This window comes from Mixophyes fleayi, chromosome 11 (assembly GCF_038048845.1).
Source record: "Mixophyes fleayi isolate aMixFle1 chromosome 11, aMixFle1.hap1, whole genome shotgun sequence".
NCBI lineage: Eukaryota > Metazoa > Chordata > Amphibia > Anura > Limnodynastidae > Mixophyes > Mixophyes fleayi.
In genome coordinates, this window is record NC_134412.1 from 84624197 (window position 1) to 84646969 (window position 22773).

General features: G+C 38.2%; 1 protein-coding gene across 9 annotated transcripts in view; it reads left to right on the top strand.

Moving 5' to 3' along the window:
- KCNAB2 (potassium voltage-gated channel subfamily A regulatory beta subunit 2) overlaps window positions 1-21172 on the top strand; it is a 123147-nt gene extending 101975 nt beyond the window's left edge. For 6 of the 9 annotated variants that reach the window (XM_075190026.1, XM_075190031.1, XM_075190030.1 and 3 more), the window contains 7 exons: window positions 1331-1375; window positions 6277-6362; window positions 9564-9684; window positions 11980-12074; window positions 12468-12588; window positions 13809-13897; window positions 14486-21172. In XM_075190026.1, coding sequence (XP_075046127.1) covers window positions 1331-1375; window positions 6277-6362; window positions 9564-9684; window positions 11980-12074; window positions 12468-12588; window positions 13809-13897; window positions 14486-14575 — 647 coding nt within the window. In that variant the 3' untranslated portion in view covers window positions 14576-21172. The remainder of the gene's footprint in view (window positions 1-1330; window positions 1376-6276; window positions 6363-9563; window positions 9685-11979; window positions 12075-12467; window positions 12589-13808; window positions 13898-14485) is intronic. The other 3 variants (XM_075190032.1, XM_075190033.1, XM_075190036.1) reach the window with 1 other exon arrangement.
- The last annotated feature ends 1601 nt before the right edge of the window (window positions 21173-22773 follow it).

Here is a 22773-nt window from a genome sequence, read left to right on the forward strand (position 1 = left end):
TGACACACCTATTTTAAAATCTGTGCCCTCGATAGCTTGGCAGGAGGTTAGACGTGATGTAGACCTGTATACGTGTGTGTGTGGGTGTGTTGTTTATATAACATTTTATGCTTTATTTTGCCATATAAAATATACAATGTGTAGAATGAATAAAAAGGTTGCATACATTAAATCTGATATGAAGACACATGTACATGAAGGGTGCAAGTATCAACACAGTGATTTTTTTATCTCGATCGTGTTTTTACCCAATGATATGATGAAACCATTGCTTCCTATGAGAAATCTCAATCATCATTTCTTATTCCACCACACATTCCTTTTTAGTATATTTAAAACATCCCTCTATTAATACTAATGCTACTGTTTTAGTTTAATCATCGCTGTCATGGTTATGAAAATCATATCAATGTTAATTAATTCCTTTTATTCATGTTCTTTATATGTCAATTTATAAAAAAAAATCACCTGATTTCTGACTCTTTTATTTTCTAACAGTACATTTTTACATTTTGTATTAAAAAAAATTTACCTTTAATTTAGTATTATAATATTTCTAGAGGACATTTTATAAGAATTTTCAAATAAATATAGAAACTTATTATTTTTTTTATTTTATTTTTTTATTTTTACTTTTTTCATTTATTTTTCATATATTATTAAATATAGCAAATTATATTTTTGTATTTATTAGGTAAAAATTGCATTTTAATTTCCAGTATTAAACACAATTAGCTTTTGTCCCTCTGTATTGAAGGTTTTAATCACGAATACATTTACATTTTATAATAGGTTAAATGTACTTTAACAATCCACCTAGTGCTCATTTATTTGACACTATTTAAATAATTAAGGTATAATTAAACTAACTGTTTTTATTCCACCATGACAAATACATAAAAATAAAAAAAAGGATATATATAATTAATTCAAGTGCAGTCACATTGAGGTGATTTAAATGTTACAAGTGAAAAAATGTTGACCGTATGTCAAAGTCAGTGTCGATTTGTTATAACTTTTACTGTTGTAAGCTGAAGGTTGGTCAGGTTTCTCAAGATATTATTTATTTTTATTTTACCTTTATAACGCATCCAAAATTAAACCACGCAAGTGAAGGGCATTTAAGGGGTATAATTTTACTAAATTCCCAATTGAATTTCTTAGCCAGATATTTATGATTTTCTGCTTTAAAAAAAAAAAAAAGAAATCTATATTTTTTTTTTCCACCTACCAGTAAATGATTCTGAAGCCCTGTTGCCCTCTTGTCAATCAATGCAATGAACTTACAGCTGTAAACTCTGGTCTTTCTAAATCTTTCTTTTATCACCAGGAGACCCATTTAGTTCTTCCAAGTCGAGAACATTCATCATAGAAGGTACACAGTACCCACAGTCTCCATATTGAATTCCTTGTCCAAAAGGCATTTTATGGGACAGATAATGTATTTTTATCTTTACCATACAAGTGTTACCCCCACTCCCCCCCACCCCAGAGAAAAATTATCCATAAAATGCATAAACAAAGTTCCCTTTAAGAACATCTTGCAAGTAAAATCCTATTTTATCCCTTTAATTATTATCCCTTACCCTCTTTCTGCCCTGATTTGTGTATCATACCATTATACTTGTTATTGGACATTTTTTTTCCTTTTGCATGGTAGAAACAGATTGTTGTATTTTCTTTCCTTTTTTTTTTTTTTTCTAAGCTGTTCAACTTCTGCATCATTGGGGTTTTGTTCGGGTGATCTTGTACCTCTTCTGGAGCACATTACTGTTGCCAGCACTTCCGTAATGTGAAGGGAATACTCAATGATGCCGTTTGACCTTCAAGAAACATGAACCTGCATCTTTTCTTGAAGAGATTAGTGCTACTGCTGGGCAAAATAAAATAAACAATTTTAAAAGCAATTTAAATGACCATTAAATGGGGGGAGTTATTTTTTGTGTTTTAATAATAATATAATTCATTATTATTATTATTATTATTATTATTATTGTATTTTTTTAAAATGTGAACACTATTCAGCATAAAACCTTTGTTAATTTTGCAAAATTTAGAAAGGTAACACTCTAATAATTGTTTGTTATATTTTTGCCCAGTTATAGCATCTGTTTGTTATGCCTGTGTGATCTTATTTCGTACCCAACAGTGTATTGCTATGATATGCACTGGTGCACTTCTAAAGGACCTTTTTCTTCCAGTAGAATATGAGGCTTGTTGGCTCGATGCTCTGTGACGGTGCATGATCATTTCTCATGCATTATTCGAGACTTTTGCTTCTCTTAGCATGGGTCTATGTTTCGGGGAAAAAGTAGCATTGCATGATAGTAGTCAGTTGTGGCACAGGTGCCCTAAAGTGTTTCTAAAATATTTACCCTGTGTAAAGATCCAACTTTGTAGATAAACTAACATGCGAAAACCTGTACCTGTGCGCAAATGTTTGTGTTATGAATTTAATACGGATTGCTTGTAAAATATTAAATGGATCGCACATAGTGTGGTTATGTAAATATTAATTTATCATAATATTCCGTAAGATATCATTCTATATCGATGGATGAAATGCACACCTAAATATTTTTTTTTAGTTTTTTTTTTTTTACTGCTGGTCACAAATGCCTTTATTTTTATGAAATTGTTTTTAGAAACACTTAAAATTGCACTTTGCAGTATGCCTTGCAAGCACTGTAGATTTTACGATTTTCCTGCTCTATAGACAGTTGTCCACGCCCATCCATGACTACTCTGTGACATCACATTAATCTTATACAGAATACATTACTCTCCTTACACTTGGCAGGGTAACTTAACCTGTTGTTTTTTTGGGGGGTTTTTGCAAGTGTAACCACCTTGAGTAAATCTCCAGGACATTTTTGGGAATAATAGTCTATGTTGACTCAACATTTGAAGTGGCTTTTAAGATCAATACTAGCTTGTATCTTGCAATGGTGTAGTCAGTGTAGACTATCATCCCACATGTGATTTTGTTTTTTATTAAATTAGGCCTGTTCAGTTATGTTTTTGTTTTAGTTATAAGAACCGATTGTTTTTGCCTAGTTTGAGCCTAAATTCTGTGCTCTGTAAAAACCCATTTGTAGCTGTTAATTTCTGAATTAATCTGATGTTGATTCCTTTAAATTACGAAAAATGCTGTTCGTCTTAGACATGACCTTACAGACTCGTGTTGAATCTGCTGTTGTTTTTTTTTATTAATTTTATTATTTTCTTTTTGTGTTTTCCTCCAGCCGACTATTTAATCAAGAATAGGGTTTTGCAAAGCTTGGTTTGGCCAATAGTTGTGGGTAAGGCTGGGTACACACTACAGTGTTTTTATCTGCGTATTGGGTCAATCAAGCGATAAACGACCAGTCGTCTCAATATTGCATTAGTGTGTGTGCTCCAACTATGAACGAGGATCGTTCCAAAGCACAGATCATCGTTTGATTTGATTATTCAGCAGAATTATAAATCTCGTTCAGCTATGGAACGAGATCCTTTCCGATCCTGCATTGTGCATGCACTGACGTTCAGGATCTCCGTAGAGTCATAATCTTTTCAGCTGACAGTTAAGGCAGTTGAAGAGCACAGATCTGAGGGTAAATCTTGAATATATATAATAAAAAAATAATATGAATCGACATTATGATCGGGACTTTTTTTTGTTTTTGTTTGTACAATCGCTGTAGATAGCACAATGGTCGGAGAATTCTATAGTGTGTACCCAGCCTAATAACCAATTTAGGATATTTTCATTGGCCTTTAGACATTGGATGATACAGCTGGCATAATCTTAAGGTCTCTCCATTCAAAGAAACTACTAAAATATATACTTAAATACACAAAGGCTATAAAGCTGCTTTTTGGGTGTCTTTTCTCAGTTAATTAAACAATTAGAATCCCGTTATACTTGAGGATAAGTATAAAGATGATTGCTAGTTTACTTGCCCAATTTTTTTATCTAACATGTCGAGATCTTTGTTGGATTATTGGGGCACATTGTCGCCCATCACTGTTGTACCTTCTACCCAAACAGCCCTCTGAGTCTTCACCTATGGCCCACAGCTCCTTCTCAGATGTGATTGTTATAGCTTGTAACACTTGTTTAAAATATGTTAATGCAGATAGGGGTCTCTATTATTTGATTAAATGTATTGTTTTAACTTATGACTGAGATTAAGGGTCATGTGAGGCCCTTTTGAAGATGAGGGCCGCTCCGTCCGGCCCGGGCAGTGGTTCCGGTTGCCCATCGGTGAGGGACAGCGATGAAAACTGATCACACTGCTGACGCTTCATGAGGAGCTGTGATTAAGGCGATAGATGAGAGCCTGAGACCTCCGTTTCCAACTATTAGCAACAGATGGGATTTGTTGAGGAAGAATGAGATCACATCACATCTAAGAGAATTTCCAAATACTTGTACAATTAAGTATATTGTTTATTGAAGTCTTTGATAGTGCTTCGTGGCAGAAGTCCACATTAAGATTTTTTTTTGGGTGTATCCATTGTCTTGTTAATATTCCAAATCGTTACTGGGAGAAGTAATATTTTAAAACACAATGGGGTAAATGTATCAGTCGGTGGTTTGTTGTCATTATTTAAAACCTAAATTTTATTAAAGGCAAAGGCCGGTCTTGGCTTTAACAAAATTGCATTTTTACATAAAGACGACAATCCGCCTTAAATAACCGCCGATTGATACATTTTCCCCCAATATCTTAAAAGCACATACACGTGTTCATTTGGTCCTCTTTAACAATCCTGTGATCATGTGCTGCTTAAAGGGGTTGTTCACTTTTAGGCAGCCCCCAAAGTATAGCGCAAATAGGGGTCCTTAGCCCTGAGCGCTGGTTCAATAATATTTGTGTGATGTTACAGGAGAACGGCCTGTACTTACACCTTCATACCTTACATTTCAATAGAGAACTATGGGCAAGCTTCCTGTAGAGGTCTGCTATAGAATTATCCAGCTCAAGAGACATATTTCTAGTTCAGTTCATAGGGGGTCCTCTATCTGCTGCACACGTGTCAGGATTGATTAAGAAAGGGTTATCTAAAGTGAACCATCACTTTATAGTATAAGGGAAAATGTTCAGTTTAAAACCAGACTTGTATTAATTATATGCTGTCATTCCACAAATGAAAGCAGTAACTACACAGTGGTAGAAATCGGTCATTGCTACATGTTTTAACCGAACAATTTGCAAATATGGAACAAACACTGACCAATAGCAGAGTTTTTTAATTTCCTTTGTAACATAGTAAAAAATATCTTAACTGTATTTTCTTTTCTAATCATGTTGGTAATGCATAACCATGTCAAATATTCAGTGGTACCTTTCAGACAACAGTAACATAACTTGTTTTCTATAGAGAGACCCTAATGTCTGGCGTGTGAAATCATTTCTTACCATTTTTAATAAAAAAGAAAATAATTGTCCTCAAAACTAAAATTTTGTTATTTATGATATTTTGTACCTAAAAGAATTTCTTTTTGTATCAATCATAAGCCGCTTCTACGCACTTGTGGGTTAGAGTAAAGCTATGGATTCATTTTTGTTTGGAACATCAAAATGTATCTTCTTATGAAATTCCTCCTTTCGGTACTGATCTTTCAGGACCAGGCTCTGTCCACCCAGTGGGCCGATTAAGTTACACCAAGCTGGTTTTGTTGCCCCTTGCATCATAATCTCCTATTGTAGGACCCCTTTATATTAGTAATATATATAATATTTCCCGGTGGGATTAATTTTTAGTTTTTCTCAGCTTGAACAGCACTGGGGTAGATATACATTTTTTTTTTTATAATTACAGATACGATTTGTGTGACCTTCTATTGTTAAACAATATTTGTCACTGTTCACACAACATGAACTGGGGTAGAGCCGGATGTACGCCCATGTGCCATCACTGGTCATACATCTGTGTCATACCCATTGGACTTGGTTTTTATTAATGGTGAACATAGAAATGATCATCTTGCTGCTCTTGGTACTTAGAATTTGTAGACGAGAGCTTTGTGTTTCTCAATCTTTTTCCATCTTGATATTGGGAAAGGTGATAACGGCAAGAAAGGTTTTTGGACCTGTGTTTACTTCGAGTGAGCCAAGCGCTCTTACAAGTGGACGTAGATGAATTACACTGCTTGCAAGATGTCCTTGCAGTGTACTGTCCCCTCTCGGTGTTGTAGATTTAGCTTCCTGCATGGTATGAATCGTCTTTAAAATGTTTAATGGAATCTTTACTGGTCCTGCCTTCCCTCCGTTACTCTCTCCGCAGAAACGGTCCGAGCCATGACCCACGTCATTAACCAAGGGATGGCGATGTACTGGGGAACATCCCGTTGGAGCTCCATGGAAATAATGGTATTGTTTATACTTTTACAGACATTCTCTATCATTCCATCACTAAAGTGCTTCCTCTTTATAACTCCACCGGCGTATTTTCTGCACAAACATTGATTAAAATGTTTTAAGTCCATTATAAGACGTTCTCTTTATTGCGCCATTGTCCGTATTATATACGGGACCGCCCTGAATCGTAGGCTTTGTGAGAGGTGGAGCTTCTGCAGAAATGGGTGGGCTTTCACCAGAAACTGGGCGTTTTGGGATGGATCTGGGTGGGGTTAGGGCAGACAAGGGCTTATTTTGTCCAGATTTTCCATGTTTCAGGGTTGGGTGGAGTGTTATATTTTGGCTTGTGTTTTAAACTAGCAATATTAAGCTCTAAATAGTTTATAGAGGGCAATTTACTGGCAAAATGTAAGCGATTAAGTGGCCCAGAAACCATGACAATGAACAACACAATCTTGTATAAACAGGTTTCCATCTTCAGTTAACTTTAACTTATTGCTTTGTACATGCCCCCTGCAGCTTTGACTCAATCTATTGCTTTAATTGCTTTAAACAGGCTGTGTTTTTCACCATTGCCTGTACATCTACCAGGTATAACTATATGATTTTTGTTACCCTCGGACATGACAAAACTGTTCTTGGATAAAGTTGTACCCCCGGTGTGTCTAGTTTAAAATATGGACAATGAAATTAAACAACTCTGCTTGGTAGATATAAAAGCCTTGGTGAAAAAGACACAAGGAAGTCAGAAAAGTAAACAAATTATTTGGTAAAAGAGGCAGGATGCCATGGATGATTAATGAATACAGTGTGTACAGGAAAACTGCAATAAAGACTGCCGAAAATTAATGCCCAAAAATGCCCAATGTGTTTTAGTCCCCGAAGTGGCACCAGACACTTGTTCTACAACAGCCATCGGACCTGGCGTAGAACATGCTGTGGGTTTTGGGCGGTTTTGTGGCAAGTGATACTCCTTATAAATAGAGCTCCCTTTTTCGTTCACAGTTGCAGGAAATTATCATTCTTTTAAAAATAACATCATATTAAAACTTCTTCAATAGATATCCGAATTACAGCAGACTAGAGCCATTGTCCAGGTGAGCAAGTCGACCATAGCTTACAAAGCAAATGGTCTGTGGAATAGAGGATATAGGTCATTTGGGGATAAACTCCCTTCGTGAACTCGCATAAGTTGCTTGGTTAAGAAAAATCCACAGCAAAACAATCTTAACACGGAAATAGTGTCCGTAAGGATCATCGTTTCCCTGAGATAAATTTTTTAATGTCTTGTGAGTGGCTGTCCACAATAATTAGTGTGTTACACATTTCTGGCGTCTGAATTAACTGTTCCTTATTGGATGAATATGGATGTTTTACTGAGGAATATTAAGTTGTAATATTCAAAGTCTGTCCAGTTATGTGTAGTTGATGAGAGAACTCCGTTTGATTGTATGAACGGATCATTGCCTTACAGTTTAGCTCTTGAACTTGCTAATGGGGGAGTGCTAGCCATATTAATGTTCTGTGCACTTAGTCTATACACAATAAATATCATGCAAGCTGAATGGTTTAACTCTCCCTCTAATGTTCACCTCCCTCGTCTGGCTATTTAACTCTGAGGGCTAGATTTACTAAACTGCGGGTTTGAAAAAGTGGAGATGTTGGTTACAGCAACCAATCAGATTCCAGTTATCATTTATTTAGTACATTCTACAAAATGATAGCTGGAATCTGATTGGTTGCTATAGGCAACATCTCCACTTTTTCAAACCTGCAGTTTAGTAAATATACCCCTGTGTGTTTTCTTGTGTTTTTAGCCCATTGTAGCTACCACAGCCTCCCTTAAAACACAGTTCAGTGGCTAAGTTGGATTTCACGTATTACATGCTTTAATTAGAGTTTGTGGAAAGTGCTGCTGAGAATGAAAGACTAGTGAATATATTGGAATGCAACAGGGATTTTTCAAAGATAAAAATGCTCATATTAGTTGCCTAGTTTAAAAAAAAACAAAAAAAAAACGAGAGTTGATGATAAGTGGAGTGGATGGAAGCTTGTTACAGCTAGATGCATTCAGAAGAATTTAAGCTTAATTATTTTTGGAGTTGAGTGAGCATTTATCCATAACGGGGAAAAGCAGAATATGGAGTATAGGAAGGAATATGCACAATGTATATTATTCAGTTGACTTCAGCTATATTTAAATATGCACATAGCCATGTGCGCGTGTTAGTACATAGTCATATTTTCCACATTTATAGCTGTTTTTCAGTTTGTATTACTGTTTTTATGAATTTAAATTTTGCAATGTAATTTATCCATGTGCATTAATACCATTTTATAAAATGCAGTAAGTCTGACACTGGTCTGCAGTCTGTACCAAACTTTTGGTCATTGACTAAAGCTTGTCAAAGATAACAATTGCAACACTGACCCCTGCAGGTTAGAAGGTGTTAAACAAATAATTTGTACTAATTTGTAAACTTGTACTTATTAATTATACGGGCGCGAATCTAGAGGATGATCTGTCAGTTTCACACCCGAGTCCAGAGTAGGGAGTAATTATAATCCACCAGCTCGTTCAAAGAAGCAGATAACGGAATACCAGCTTAGCAGCTCAGACATGACTGGTTTGACAGAGGTCGGAGTTGTTAATGTCAGAGTGGCTTCTCCGGTTCAAGTGGCACCTGCATAATTAAGAATCTTAAAAGTACAGGTGGAGAGGACGCCTAATATCAGGAGGTATCGGAGAGAAGGCGCTACAGGGGGAGGAGGCACGGCAACTGCAGTGGAATCGGTGCCCACATAATTACCAAGTACCATTTAACATTGCAATAATATATATTATCTATTTATATAGAATATTATGCCTTTGGTGGGAAAAAAAAATCCCATTAACCACCCTTCTCCAAAGTAGAATAGAAGAGGGGTCATAGGCCTGGGGCCTGAGTAGTTCAGGAGGTAGTAGAACAGGTGGGAGAAGTTTGCGGCATAGGATGGTTGTTACTTAAGCTGATTGGGTGGTGGGTGTCGCTTATTGTGCAGCTGTTTAAGAATATTGTAGAACCACACACCTCATTGGATGCTGAGAACATAAATGGGTGGGGCTTGAGATAGCGTTGCCTCACAATACCCTCTGCTGGTCAATCAGTGTAACAGCAAGCACATGTTGCACGGTCGATGGTGTATAAACAGTTGGTTTATTCTCCGTTGCAGGAAGCTTATTCGGTGGCGCGGCAGTTCAATCTGATTCCTCCTATCTGCGAGCAAGCTGAATATCACATGTTTCAAAGAGAAAAAGTAGAGGTCCAGTTGCCAGAGTTGTTTCATAAAATCGGTAAGTTACCACCTACACTGCATGTTGGACTGTTCTCAGTGAAAAGAATTCAATATGATGTCTAGGTCTAGATAAAATATAGTGTAGACCAATCCTAAAGAGAAGCATTTTGTATATTTCCTTTAATGTTAGAGGTTTTACTGTCCTACATAGGAGGCTTCCACCTGCCATTCTTAAAGACAGAATTTAACCCCTCATATTTCGGTTTAACAGACAGTGCTATTTTTTCTACCTCTCTTTGAGCTAACCTGACCAACCCGATTGTGTGGTATTATTCTCAGTTTGCTAAAATAAGGCTCTGCGTCACCTGAGAATAAATATTATTGTAATTTTGAAATCTGTAGTGGTATATAAGAGGTGGGTTACTTATATTCCCATTGCATGTTTCACTGAATCTGTAAAGGTGTAAACACACCTCTGCTGTGTTCAAACGTAAACATCATCATCATCATCACTTAGTTATATAGCGCCAGCATGTTCCGTAGTGCTTTACAATTGGGAACAAACACAGTAATAAAACAATACTGGATAATACAGACAAAGTAGTAAGAGCCCTGCTCCCAAGCTTACAATCTATTGGAAACAATATAAACATATTTCTGTACAGTTTAATGTGCAATTATCTCTTTGCTGACTTTGCAGACACATGTTAGAGCAGCACGGTGGCTAAGTGGTTAGCACTTCTGCCTCACATGACTCATGTGTTCAATTCCCGACCATGGCCTTATCTGTGTGGAGTTTGTATGTTCTCCCTGTATTTGCGTGGGTTTCCTCCGGGTGCTCCGGTTTCCTCCCCCACTCCAAAAACATACTGGTAGGTTATTTGGCTGCTATCAAATTGACCCTAGTCTGTCTGTGTGTGTGTTAGGGAATTTAGACTGTAAGCTCCAATGGGTCAGGGACCGATGTGAGTGAGTTCTTTGTACAGTTCTGCGGAATTAGTGGCGCTATATAAATAACATGATGATGATGATTATACTGTGGATTTGTGTGTCAGCCAGTGATGGGGAATATTTTCCTGGGTGGCAGAAAAAAATGGGTTAATCTAAATATCCACAAATTCCGTAAGCTGATGTCAGGGAAGAAATTGTTGGACATTTCAGCAAGACTACGATCCAAAGAAGACCTCAGAATTTACCATGAAGTACAAACGGGAAAGAAAGAATAGGTTTTTGGTGTGGCCATTACAGTGCCCAGACTTGGATATTTTTTAAAATCTGTTGGAAGTTTTGGAACCTGCATTGTATGTGAGACAACCTAAAGTTAGTTCTGAGCTGGAAGAGTTCTGCAAGGGAAGAGCATAAAAATTCCTGAAATAAGAATAAAAAAAACTATTATCTGGCTACAAGAAATGTTCGGAAGTTGTGATCTTTGCTGAAGGAGGTTGTACTAAGCGCTGACCGACACGGTGCTGTAATGTCACGTCCACTGTTTTATTTTCTTGCAAAATTCAGAAAATAAATAGTAATACTGCGTTGGGATGTGTGGAAATATTTCATGCTTGTACCTTGCACAGTCTGTGCCGTCTCTTCCCTTTAGAGATTCAGTGAAACATCCAGGTTCACCAGGGGTGCTAAAGCCATTACACACAGTTGTATTGTGAGCATATAAACAACTCAACACATAGCACATTTTATTGTTACACAGACTTTACCCATAGTATGTAAAATATAACAGTGATCCGGATATGAAATGAGACGGAGAATGTCTGTATAAGCTGAAGGATTTATCTGGGTATTACTGTTCAGCCTCCTGATCTCTGTATTATATACGTGGAGCAGACATTGTCCTTGATCTGCTTGGTGAGTGTCCATCTCACATCCTATATAGGGGATATCGCAGCTTCTTGTTATGTCTGTGTAGAGTGACCCGTTACATCAAATAATTATAGAAAGTCAGGTGGATGTAGTCACTGGGATCATCCTTTAGGGAGGAGATGGATTTAATATACATGGTGGAGGACAGTCGTGGTTTCCAGCAGGTGTCTTAAGATATTGAATAAAGTAAATACTGCCCCACTACCAGCAACAACTTATTTCGTTACAATATGCATCAAGTGTTCCCCCCCCCAAACAGCTTAGATTGCAAGCTCGTGTGGGCAGGGCCATCTGTTTCATGTCATTGTGTGTCATTTATTTGTATCGTGTACAGTGCTGAGTAATATGTTGGCACTTTAAAAATAAAGATAATTATATAGTGTGTGTGTTTGTGTGTGTGTGTGTATGTATAGAGAGAGATATATATCATAAGGTTAACCAAAGGTTTCGGTGAATATTCTTCCTGATCATTTTCCAGGTGTAGGCGCTATGACGTGGTCTCCGCTCGCTTGTGGAATCGTTTCTGGAAAATATGATGGGGGGATCCCACCGTACTCTAGAGCATCACTCAAGGTATACTTGCAGTTAGTATTTGGGGACGTTTGTACAAGAGAGTTCTTTGTGACAATCATTGAAACAAACCTTTTTTGGTTTGTGTTTTCACTTACTCTGCATTCTAGAGAACATAGTTGTGTTTCCATGCTTGAACCTATAAAGAATGTAGCCCCAGAGCTTTAAATTGGGGACTTGCTCAGACCATGAGTCACGTGTCTTCTACATCCTCATAATGCCTGTGAGATGCCCCAAAACCTTAAGTGGAAAGATTCAAGGTCCTTTAAATTATTATTTTGTGCCAAGCAGGAACATGGCATTACAGGTCATGTAATTAATTTTAAAATAACTTTAGCACGGCTTCACCAGAAGTTGGTTTTTTTTTTGGTCTTACGTTATGCTCTGTATTTAAAGGGATATCAGTGGTTAAAAGACAAGATATTAAGTGAAGAAGGAAGACGACAACAAGCGAAACTGAAGGAGCTCCAAGCCATCGCTGAGCGTCTGGGCTGCACCCTTCCACAGTTAGCTATCGGTGAGTTGGTATTATAGTAACAACTCTTAGTGAGGTCTATTAGTCCGACATGTCCTGGTTTAAGGATGATTGATACAACCTGCAAAGCATTGCAAACCCAGGGTCCAAGAAGTTAAGGGCCACAAGAAACCTGTGCTGGGGTCAGATAGTTTCTGAGCCTCCAAGTGATCAGTCCTATTAAAAGAAAAGGAAAAAAAAATATGGAAAATTGTGATGGAAACAATTTATTATGAGCCAATATTTGTAAAAGTGATTTCAAATTTTATAGACTTTGGAAAAATGTAATTGTATAAGCTATGGAACTGTGTGTCTTCTTCTGATCGCCTTACTGGCGCCATTTAAGCTGGTAGAAGTGGCCAGGTGTTGTCCAATTTGGCCACCAACATATGTGGCCTCCTTTACAGGCGTCTTAGGTGTAATGTCCTGATTGGAGTGGGCCACATTCCCAGTATGCAGAAATGAGATGATGCAATGTTCTTGCCATGAGATGAATATGGTGTTCAGCTGTATATATTATGGTGTTCACTACTCAAGTGTGCAAATGTTTGCATAAGAGATGACGGCACGATGAACAGGCCCGAGTTATGGAACGGTCCCTTGGACCAGTATTCAGGGTGGTAAGATGCTGCTTGCATTTCTTACTAGTGCTTTGTAATTTAATATATATTTTTATTTTTTATTGGAGGTGTCTCCGCTGGGGTGTTAGAGCTGGTGAATCGGTGTATACATGCAAATATCCAAACACAATCTGTGGTGTTTAGATACTGGTCTACTATGTTGCTTTATCCTTCTGCAGGTTGGACCTGATAGAGGGGTGGAGCCGTAGAACTGCGCTGGGGGGGCTAACTGTATCTACACGTAGAGGACAAATCCCATATACATTATATAAGCTCACGCCTGGCGTGTGCACCTTCACCTGGGCACCTCTGAGCTGGGTGTACATGAGTCTTGTTTAATATGGAGCTAAACTCAGAAAATAAAAACACTTTTAAAGCAACATATAAAAGGGTTCATTGAGGGGCACTGTCTTATATTGGCTTTACAATCTCAGCCTCATCCTACTGAGAGTTGTAGTACTGAACGCTCTCAAAGCCAGACTTGACTTTAACAGCTATATGCCAGCACTCGTCTGCATGCAGTGAGCAACATTTAGTTACTTAGGGTACTGGTGAGAGTTAGCCGGACTCTCTCTAACCAGTAACATCTAATTTTCTTTGCAGCCTGGTGTCTGAGGAATGAAGGTGTTAGTTCCGTCTTGTTAGGGGCATCTAATGCTGACCAACTTCTGGAGAATATTGGAGCAATACAGGTTCGTATAAACACACGTTTAAACTATTATATACTCTCAGAATTACAGAGGATTGAAAGTTTGTGCTGGCCTGTCCTTACCATGGTCATCATTGTATGTCGGCCCCCATTATTAATCACTCTCCAAGCATTGCTAGCCAGCAAAGTTGAAACCGATAACTGGGAAGTACTAGAGCTGCAACCTTTCTTAGGTTTGAAAAGAAAAAGTTCTCTGTTCTTCTAGGGCTAGTTTTCTATTCTTCTAGGGCTAGTTTTCTGTTCTTCTAGGGCTAGTTTTCTGTTCTTCTAGGGCTAGTTCTCTGTTCTTCTAGGGCTAGTTCTCTGTTCTTCTAGGGCTAGTTTTCTGTTCTTCTAGGGCTAGTTTTCTGTTCTTCTAGGACTTCTCACACAGTGTTTTCTGCTTAGAATCCTGCAAGTAACCACAATAAAAATGGAGACTCTGATCTGTGACTTTAGATGACATATGCTAAATAGCTGTTTAGGGTCTTAAAAAATTAATAAAACACACTGCTAATAATGTTTACTAATTTGTAAGTGTGATACCTTTTAAAAAAATCTGCACTGTTCTGTTTCTTCTTTCCTGTCACAGGTCCTTCCAAAATTATCCTCTTCCATTATTCACGAGGTTGATAGTATTTTGGGCAACAAGCCATATAGCAAAAAAGACTATCGATCCTAATGCAGAATGCTACCATAAAGAACTGCTTCAATTCTTCTACTTGCCTGCTTTTACGCTTTACTGAATCCAAGTGGAGTGTGGCTGCATCAAAGAACACAACATTTCCGGATAACGCCAGGAAACTGTTAAAAGTATTAATGTGAGAAACCATATGCTTAATGTATGCAAATCTACGCTAATTTGTTTAGCTGCACAAAATTTAGTTACAGGACGAGCGCTGTTTGTGGTAATGGACAACCTTTCTCAACTCCTCTTTTTACGTTACTTTTGGTCAACTCAGGTTTAATTTGCAAATTTCCGCGGCTGTTGGCGATGGCAGAAACTTAAACTGTTGCCACAGCGCAAGTCTGTTTTTGTTTTTTGTTGTTGCATAAAGATACGCACCCTTTTCTTTCTCAATAACTGGAATTTTTACATTTACTGAAACCTTTTAAATTTGCTTTATGATTACATACTATACCTCAGCCAGGGGAAATAAGTCTTGTTTGGTATTAAGAATTTTTGTTTGTTTGTTTTGCACAAATGACCTATCAGTCTTAGAAATATTTACTATGTTTCCGTTTGTTGTTTTTGTATTTGTTTTTTATTTCATTGCATCTCAACTATGATTTCTGCTGTTGTGGCAGATTAGAATCGAATCCCCTTTAGTGGAAAGAATCCGTATTGAATTTGGAACAAACCATTTTGGTAACATTTCAAAGGGCAGCAATTGGCTCGTTGGTAATCTAAATGGTTAAATATATATTTGCATATCGGTTTAGTCGTGTTAATCTCACAACGATCTACCAGGAGATGCTTGCACTAGATTTGTGAAAAGCAAGAGATGGATGTGTAAAACCTCTTAAAGTGTACTTGTCACCAGTGGTGTAACGAACCCTGGAGCAGTCCATGAGGGCAGTTACCCCCCTGACAGTGAGAGTGGTCTGGCGATAACTGGTCCATGACGCTCAGAAGAGAAGAATGGCTACCTCTGGAGAGAGTGTACACTTATCCCCTCTCCCTTCCCAAATTTTCCTATGGGGCACACCGAACCCTATTTTCCTATGGGGCATGTTGAGCCTCTGATGTCTACATGCGGTGGATGCAGTACTTTTGTGGGCTGGAGAACATGACCTATCCATCCGCTTGGATCCAGTGATGTCACGGAGGCGTGAAGCATTTAATTGTGATGTTACTGGTTCCAAGTAAATGGTTCCGCTGCATTCTGATTGGTCCAGCCCACGAAATGCTCTCGTCTGCTTTCGTTTAGACGATGAGTACACTTTAATAGCACATTTACAGTCCTGATTTACAGAGGATTCCCTAAAAAAAAAAAATGCACATACCAGCCTTGCTGATGGGTGTTTACAGTCCATTGTGTGTTTGTGCACCATAGAGCAATTCACGTCGTATCGTCTGAAAAGTATGGAGAATACATTGCAGGATGACTTGTGCGTTGTTTCACAGTGTGTTGTCCTTTATTGATTATTGTGTGTAATGGGTAACAACGTTTGCTGTGTGTAAATCTGTGGTACCGAACCATGTGGGACGGGGGTGTCTGCTTTCCCTGCTTGTGTGTCTGTTTGTAGGGTTATTTTTTGAGAAAACGCACAATTGTGATGTACAGCACTTACAGCCATTGACTTGTCTGTTTCGCGTAATCCTAGTTGATTTGTGGGAGAAGATTTTGACTTGATACTTGTTGTATAATTACACTAGTCCTTGTTTTATCATTTTGTTCATATCAAATCTGCACAGTAATCCACACTGAAGGTGTATTTAATTCACAATAAGAACATTGTTAGGCTAACCTTTTATTACAGTACAGGGGTACGTAGGTCCAGCTGATGGGGAAATCTAGTGCGTCTACTTTACCTAATAATAGGTGGGACTCGGACGGTAAATGCAGCTTTTTATTTCTTTAAAACATCTCTCATGGTTTGAAAAAACAACCCAGGTCACTTGAAGGTTTAATTATTCTCTGTAGCTTAAAGGATATATACACCCACAGATCTAGATATATATATTTTTTTTTTTAGCCAACAACCCAACTCCACTCAATTAACAGAAATGTAGACGTCCCATCATCATCATCATCATTTATTTATATAGCGCCACTAATTCCGCAGCGCTGTACAGAGAACTCACTCACATCAGTCCCTGCCCCATTGGGGCTTACAGTCTATTCCCTAACACACATGAGACACACACACAGACAGACACAGACCAGGGTCAATTTGTTAGCAGTCAATTAACCTACCAGTATGTTTTTGGAGTGTGGGAGGAAACCGGAGCACCCGGAGGAAACCCACGCAAACACGGGGAGAACATACAAACTCCACACAGATAAGGCCATGGTCGGGAATTGAACTCATGACCCCAGTGTTGTGAGGCAGAAGTGCTAACCACTAGGCCACTGTGCTGACCAAACTTGAGAGCCGTGCTTCCATATTGTCTAATAACATTGCGTTTGTTGTGTTGGTTGCCTTTGTTGTACAGGTCAATATAGCGATAAGAAACCTACAACAATTACTTTACAAAGAGTTTTCTGCATGGATAATGTGCTCATACTTCCCGCTTGTCTTTTGGTGTCTGCGCATTGTGGCGGTGCAGGAGGAGGAGGCGCGGTGTCATATCTGTATGTAAAGTTTACATCATTCATTGAATGTGTTTATAGTCCTCATAAATCTCCTCACACAAACTCTCACATTGTGCCGCTGGCCAGGGTCCTAAGTCAGCTGGCCACGTAGCTTAGTGGCCATATTGGATGGGGTCTAGGTATTTGCTGCTTATACCGAGCAGTCGGTCCGGTGTCGCCTGGCGGTGCAGGTGGAAGATGACCACACAACACACAGGCTAACTACGGTGATCTGTGGTCATTCTCCCACCGCGTTCAGGTTTTAAATCCATTTTATATTTGAGAATCTTAAAATGGTGAAATCAAAACATTTTCGCGCTGCTGCTTATGGTTTTTACAGATGTGAAATATATTTTTGTAGACCTTTTACGTTCAGAAGTCTTAGCTTTTTGAAAACGTTTGCTTTAGTATATATTTTTTTGGTGAACAATTAGTTTTATTATCTGCTTTTTTTTTTTTTTGCTTTTTTTTTATTTGTCTATGTTGTATCTAAAGAATATTATCCTTATGTCCTGGCGTGCCTGGCACAGTACAGCCATGTGTTTCAAGGATCGTGCGTTGTTACGGTTACTGGAAACCATTTTGTTGTGGTTTGGGAAGATTTTTTTTTTTTTATGTAGAAACAAATTGAATCCAAAAACTTTATTAACAAAATACTAAATAACTTGGATATGTCTGCGTTCACTTACTTCCCAATAAATGCTAGTGTATTTTCCCATATCTTGCAATATCTCCATTTAAAAATAAAAATAATTATGAACATTTCTTCATAGTGCAAACACTTTATCAGCATTTTACCAATTTAAACATTCTATATCATGGGAAATTATAATTTTGAGTATTGGGGTCATAAAATATAGTCCCACCGCTTGTCTAGTTGAACAGATGTTCCCTATAGGATTTATGCAGAGACCTGGGGAATAAATGAAGACATAGCCCATCCACTGCAGAATTTCCTAGGCAGGACAGCCTGAAAAAATTACAATTTTCTTATGTGTTTATAAGAGAGACACCGTGGACCACAGGAGCAACCGTTCTGCCAGAATTAAGAAGCAAAGTGGAATAATTAAGATAATAGTGATTCAAAAATTCTCTTTTTATTCGAAATCTAGTTCTTACAGGCATAATTGCAACAGCATAATATAATTAACCACAACATGATTTATGACCCATTATTGTGATTAGAATCCCACAATCCCTTGTTCAACCGGGGAGACGGCAGTCATGTTTGCACGGTGTCCAATCTCTCCTCTCCTTTAGTGCTTCTACCACATTTCACCAAGTCTCCAGCAGGTCTGCTGGACCATGCAGATGGCCAGGTTACCAATACAGGGGGTCCTACCCGCGGGCTTGTCTGGCGCAAGGGTGGGGTATGTGGAAAATCCCTCCAATAAGACACTAGCATACTTATGTAATGACCCATAAACGCCAATCAGCAATTAGATCAGTCTATTTCAAATCAAACTATTTATAGCTAAGGTTTAATTGGTTGTTACAGGTTAATTCTTACTGTAACATATTTACTGAGGCGTTGCAATTCTGTTTGCTGGTTAAATTTGCACAAACTTCAGAAAAATTATTTTCAAAAACCATCCAAGTAAAAAAAAATTCCACTCTCCAGCCTGGAAGCCTCAATACAGCAAATGCAAATCCAGCTAATTGCCCCATTAATGTGAGAGCATATTGATATCAGACTAGGCACATATCACATTTCTCATTTCACTATTGCTGGGTATATTGTAACAGATACCTTACCGAGGTGACTTGAAAATGGCCCGAGGTCAAAGAACAGAGAGGTAGGGCGACCTGTGGTTCACCGGCTGTTGTGGAACTACAAGTCCCAGCATGCAGTGACACGTTGGCACTCACCGTTCTGTAACAGCCGGCGAGAGATGGCAGGAACCCATATTCTGCTCTGTACTTTCTAAGGCATCGGTTACTCACGTTCTCCTACATTTTGCAATTCTAATATAAAAAAAAAAAATCTATTTTTTTTCTCTTTTTCACAAACTTATTTTTTTTTTAACCATTTATCAGTGTAAAGTCAGTGTATTTTTTAGCTTTTTGTTTTAGTTTGCTATTGTTCTGTTTTTGTATTGATTAACACCGATCCATTTAGTGGGTTATTCACTGTGCTGTTGTACTTTTATAACGAGGTGCAATGAAATAATGTAAAGTTAAAGGAACGAGTTTACTCCGCTTGTGTTCGTTTAACCAAACAAGTGCTCTTTTCTCATCCAAATGCTTGTCATGCTTTTTAGTCTGAACTATTTAACTTAACCGTTCTTAAAATTTAATGCTCAGCATAGGGACAGACGTTAATGGTTGACATGAAATGTGTTTACTACGAGCGGGTGAAGGAAGCCAATAGCCATTGATCCGTGTTAAATGACCACTTTGTTAGTTCACGTTGCAGTCCTGACGCTCTGCTTTAATGCCCAATCAAACCCAGCCTGCTTTCTATCTGTTCTGAGCAAAACTATCAGAGCCACTGAATGTAAACTACGATTATATTTTTATTTATAGACATTGGGATTTTTTTTTAGGGGCTGGAGGGGTTTAAAGAAAACTGTGCCTGATCTCTGTTAAGGCAGGCAATCTACTATATTATGCTTAATTTAATGTGGTGTTTAGCTTGACAGCAATTGGAGCGTCTGCTGTTGTCTAGGCCAAAACTGACAGTGATCATCAATTTATCGCCCCACAAGGAAAGTTTACATTTCTTATGCTCAAGACCTTTCTCATACCCACTAATAATCAATGTAATCACACACAGGTCGATTAATCCAACTGTCAATTAAAGGGATTTAACACCCTTCAGAGCATTTTAGTTTATTAGCTTGTGCGTGCCCCCCTGAATATGTTTTATTCCCAGCTTCTTCCTGTGCTGTCTTTTGTTTCTTAATATGAACAGACAGACCTGTAAATATATTTTTTGCTGCCCTTGGATATGACGCACAGCTGCTCTGTTGGTAAAATTGTTTCTGATACAGAGCTCAGCGGGGCTGTGTCCTTATACCAGTGCAACAAACAAATACAATCTCTGGCTGCTCTTAGAAAGACCTAATAGGAAAGCAGAGATTGGAACCAGATTATAAAGCCGTGTATTTAGGAGGACAAGTACAAGCCAGTAATTTAGTCCTTGGATTATTAAAGGGGTTGTTGTCTTTTTTTTTAGATATTTTTACACACAAGGAACTAGGAAATCCCAGGAGGGGGGCTTGAGAGGAAGAGTTGTGAATCTCTCCACTTGACTGTATGGGGTAATTATCCCGAGGCTCCAGCCAATACAATAAAGCACGATTTACAAGTATTATATAATTTTTTTCATCAACAGTAATTGCTATGACTACCGCTGATGTCATCTACTCTGAATATGTATTTTGTTTGGCTGAGAAAATTCCGTTCCGGAACCTTAACGTTGATAAAGTGTCACATGGTTTATTTATTGGAGGTGCGATAAAACCACAGTTAAAGTGTACATTTAACGCACCGCGGAGGCAGCCATTTTCTGAATGCAGCGTCCTGTCACAGGTTCGTAGGAGGGATTCTGTAAAATTGGAGGAAGCAGAAAGTGGAGTTTAATTCCATATTCTATAAAAGCCACGTTTACCTCCACTTCTATAGATCCCCCCCCCTTAGTGAATTGATAGGCTGCATTTCCACAAAGGCTGGCTTACAAAATGGCCGCCTCCATTGTGTGAAGAGGGCGAGCGCACTTTCACATGCTTTAACTTTACATTTCAGGATGTTCAAGATGGCGGATTGAAACGGACTGCCTGTACCATGTTTTGTCCATGTGTAAATAAATGCTATCTTTTTTTATATTTCTGTACATATATTGGTTGGGTTGAGCTGCATCACATTAAGGACTGATGGCCGTGTGCATCGTGCTTCTGAACGGTTCGTTCAGAGATTATCAGCTAATGTATTAATGGAATGACAGCGAAATAAAAAAACAAAACAAAAAAAAAAACTTTTCCACTTGTACTGTGGTTTCTTCTCATCTGTATGAACTGTGTGGTGAGTAGGTGGGAGGATTTAAAGCTGTTCTGGGGTCCACTTGGCCTTCAGGTAAGTCTTACGAACGACATCTGGGGGTATATTTACTAAACTGAGGGTTTGAAAAAAATGGAGATGTCGCCTATAGCAACCAATCAGATTCTAGTTATCATTTATTTAGTACATTCTTCGAAATGATAGCTAGAATCTGATTGGTTGCTATAGGCAACATCTCCACTTTTTCAAACCCGCAGTATAGTAAATATACTACCTCTGGAATCCAATGTTCCTTCAGTGATTGAATGGTTTTATCCAGGGAGAACAAATGTTGGCAGTGACTGGTTGTGGGATAAAGGGCGGACCTTACTGAGAATTAATAATAGAATAAACTCAATAAGGTAAATAATGTAACAAACACAATAAATACAAAGGTGAATTAGTGCAAGTACAGATATAATGAAATAGTTTGTCTAACATGGCCATGGGTTTTCAAGCAAATTAAATATATGAAACTCCATATTTCAAAGCGCAATAACCAAATATAATACTGCACCATCCCATCTGACCAGTATAAAATACAGTGGCTCTTCTAGAGAGTAACTTACAATACAGTAAGCATTCTAGTATCCACTGTACAATACAGTGAGCATTCTACTATCCACTGTGTGCAATACAGTGAGCATTCTAGTATCCACTGTACAATACAGTGAGAATTCTAGTAACCACTGTGTGCAATACAGTGAGCATTCTAGTATCCACTGTACAATACAGTGAGCATTCTAGTAACCACTGTGTGCAATACAGTGAGCATTCTAGTAACCACTGTGTGCAATACAGTGAGCATTCTAGTAACCACTGTGTGCAATACAGTGAGCATTCTAGTAACCACTGTGTGCAATACAGTGAGCATTCTAGTAACCACTGTGTGCAATACAGTGAGCATTCTAGTAACCACTGTGTGCAATACAGTGAGCATTCTAGTAACCACTGTGTGCAATACAGTGAGCATTCTAGTAACCACTGTGTGCAATAGAGTGCATCTTAATGACCATATACAATGCAGAAGACATTCTAGTGACTGATTACAATTAAGACTACCCCAAATCTCACTTTGCTTTCTCATCAGACCAGTTTTTAATTAAACTGGTTGCTTGTGAGACAGGTTAAAATTTGCAGTCAGTTGATCTGCAGTTGTTCACCTGGTTTATTTATTTATTTTGCACTTCAGTTTAATACACAGATATTACAATCCTGGAGTTTGTGTTTCCCTCTGCTGTTATCATTTGCTTATGACTCTTTTCCCTTGAAATGCTATTCTTACATCACTTATACAATATTGTACGTGAAACATTAGTGAGTTCAGCTGCTTTAGTCAATGAAGCGCCTGAGAAACATATCTCGATAATCAGCCCTTGTTACAAGTCACTGTTGTTTTTCCTTGCAGCCATGTTGGCCATAATTATAGGCAATCTTATACTTCATGTATTGAAATGCTGGACTGCCCTGGCTGCTTATAATTGGGGATGTCAGTATAGAACTTCAAAGAAAAAACGTCAACGGGCAACAGTGGGTGGATGAG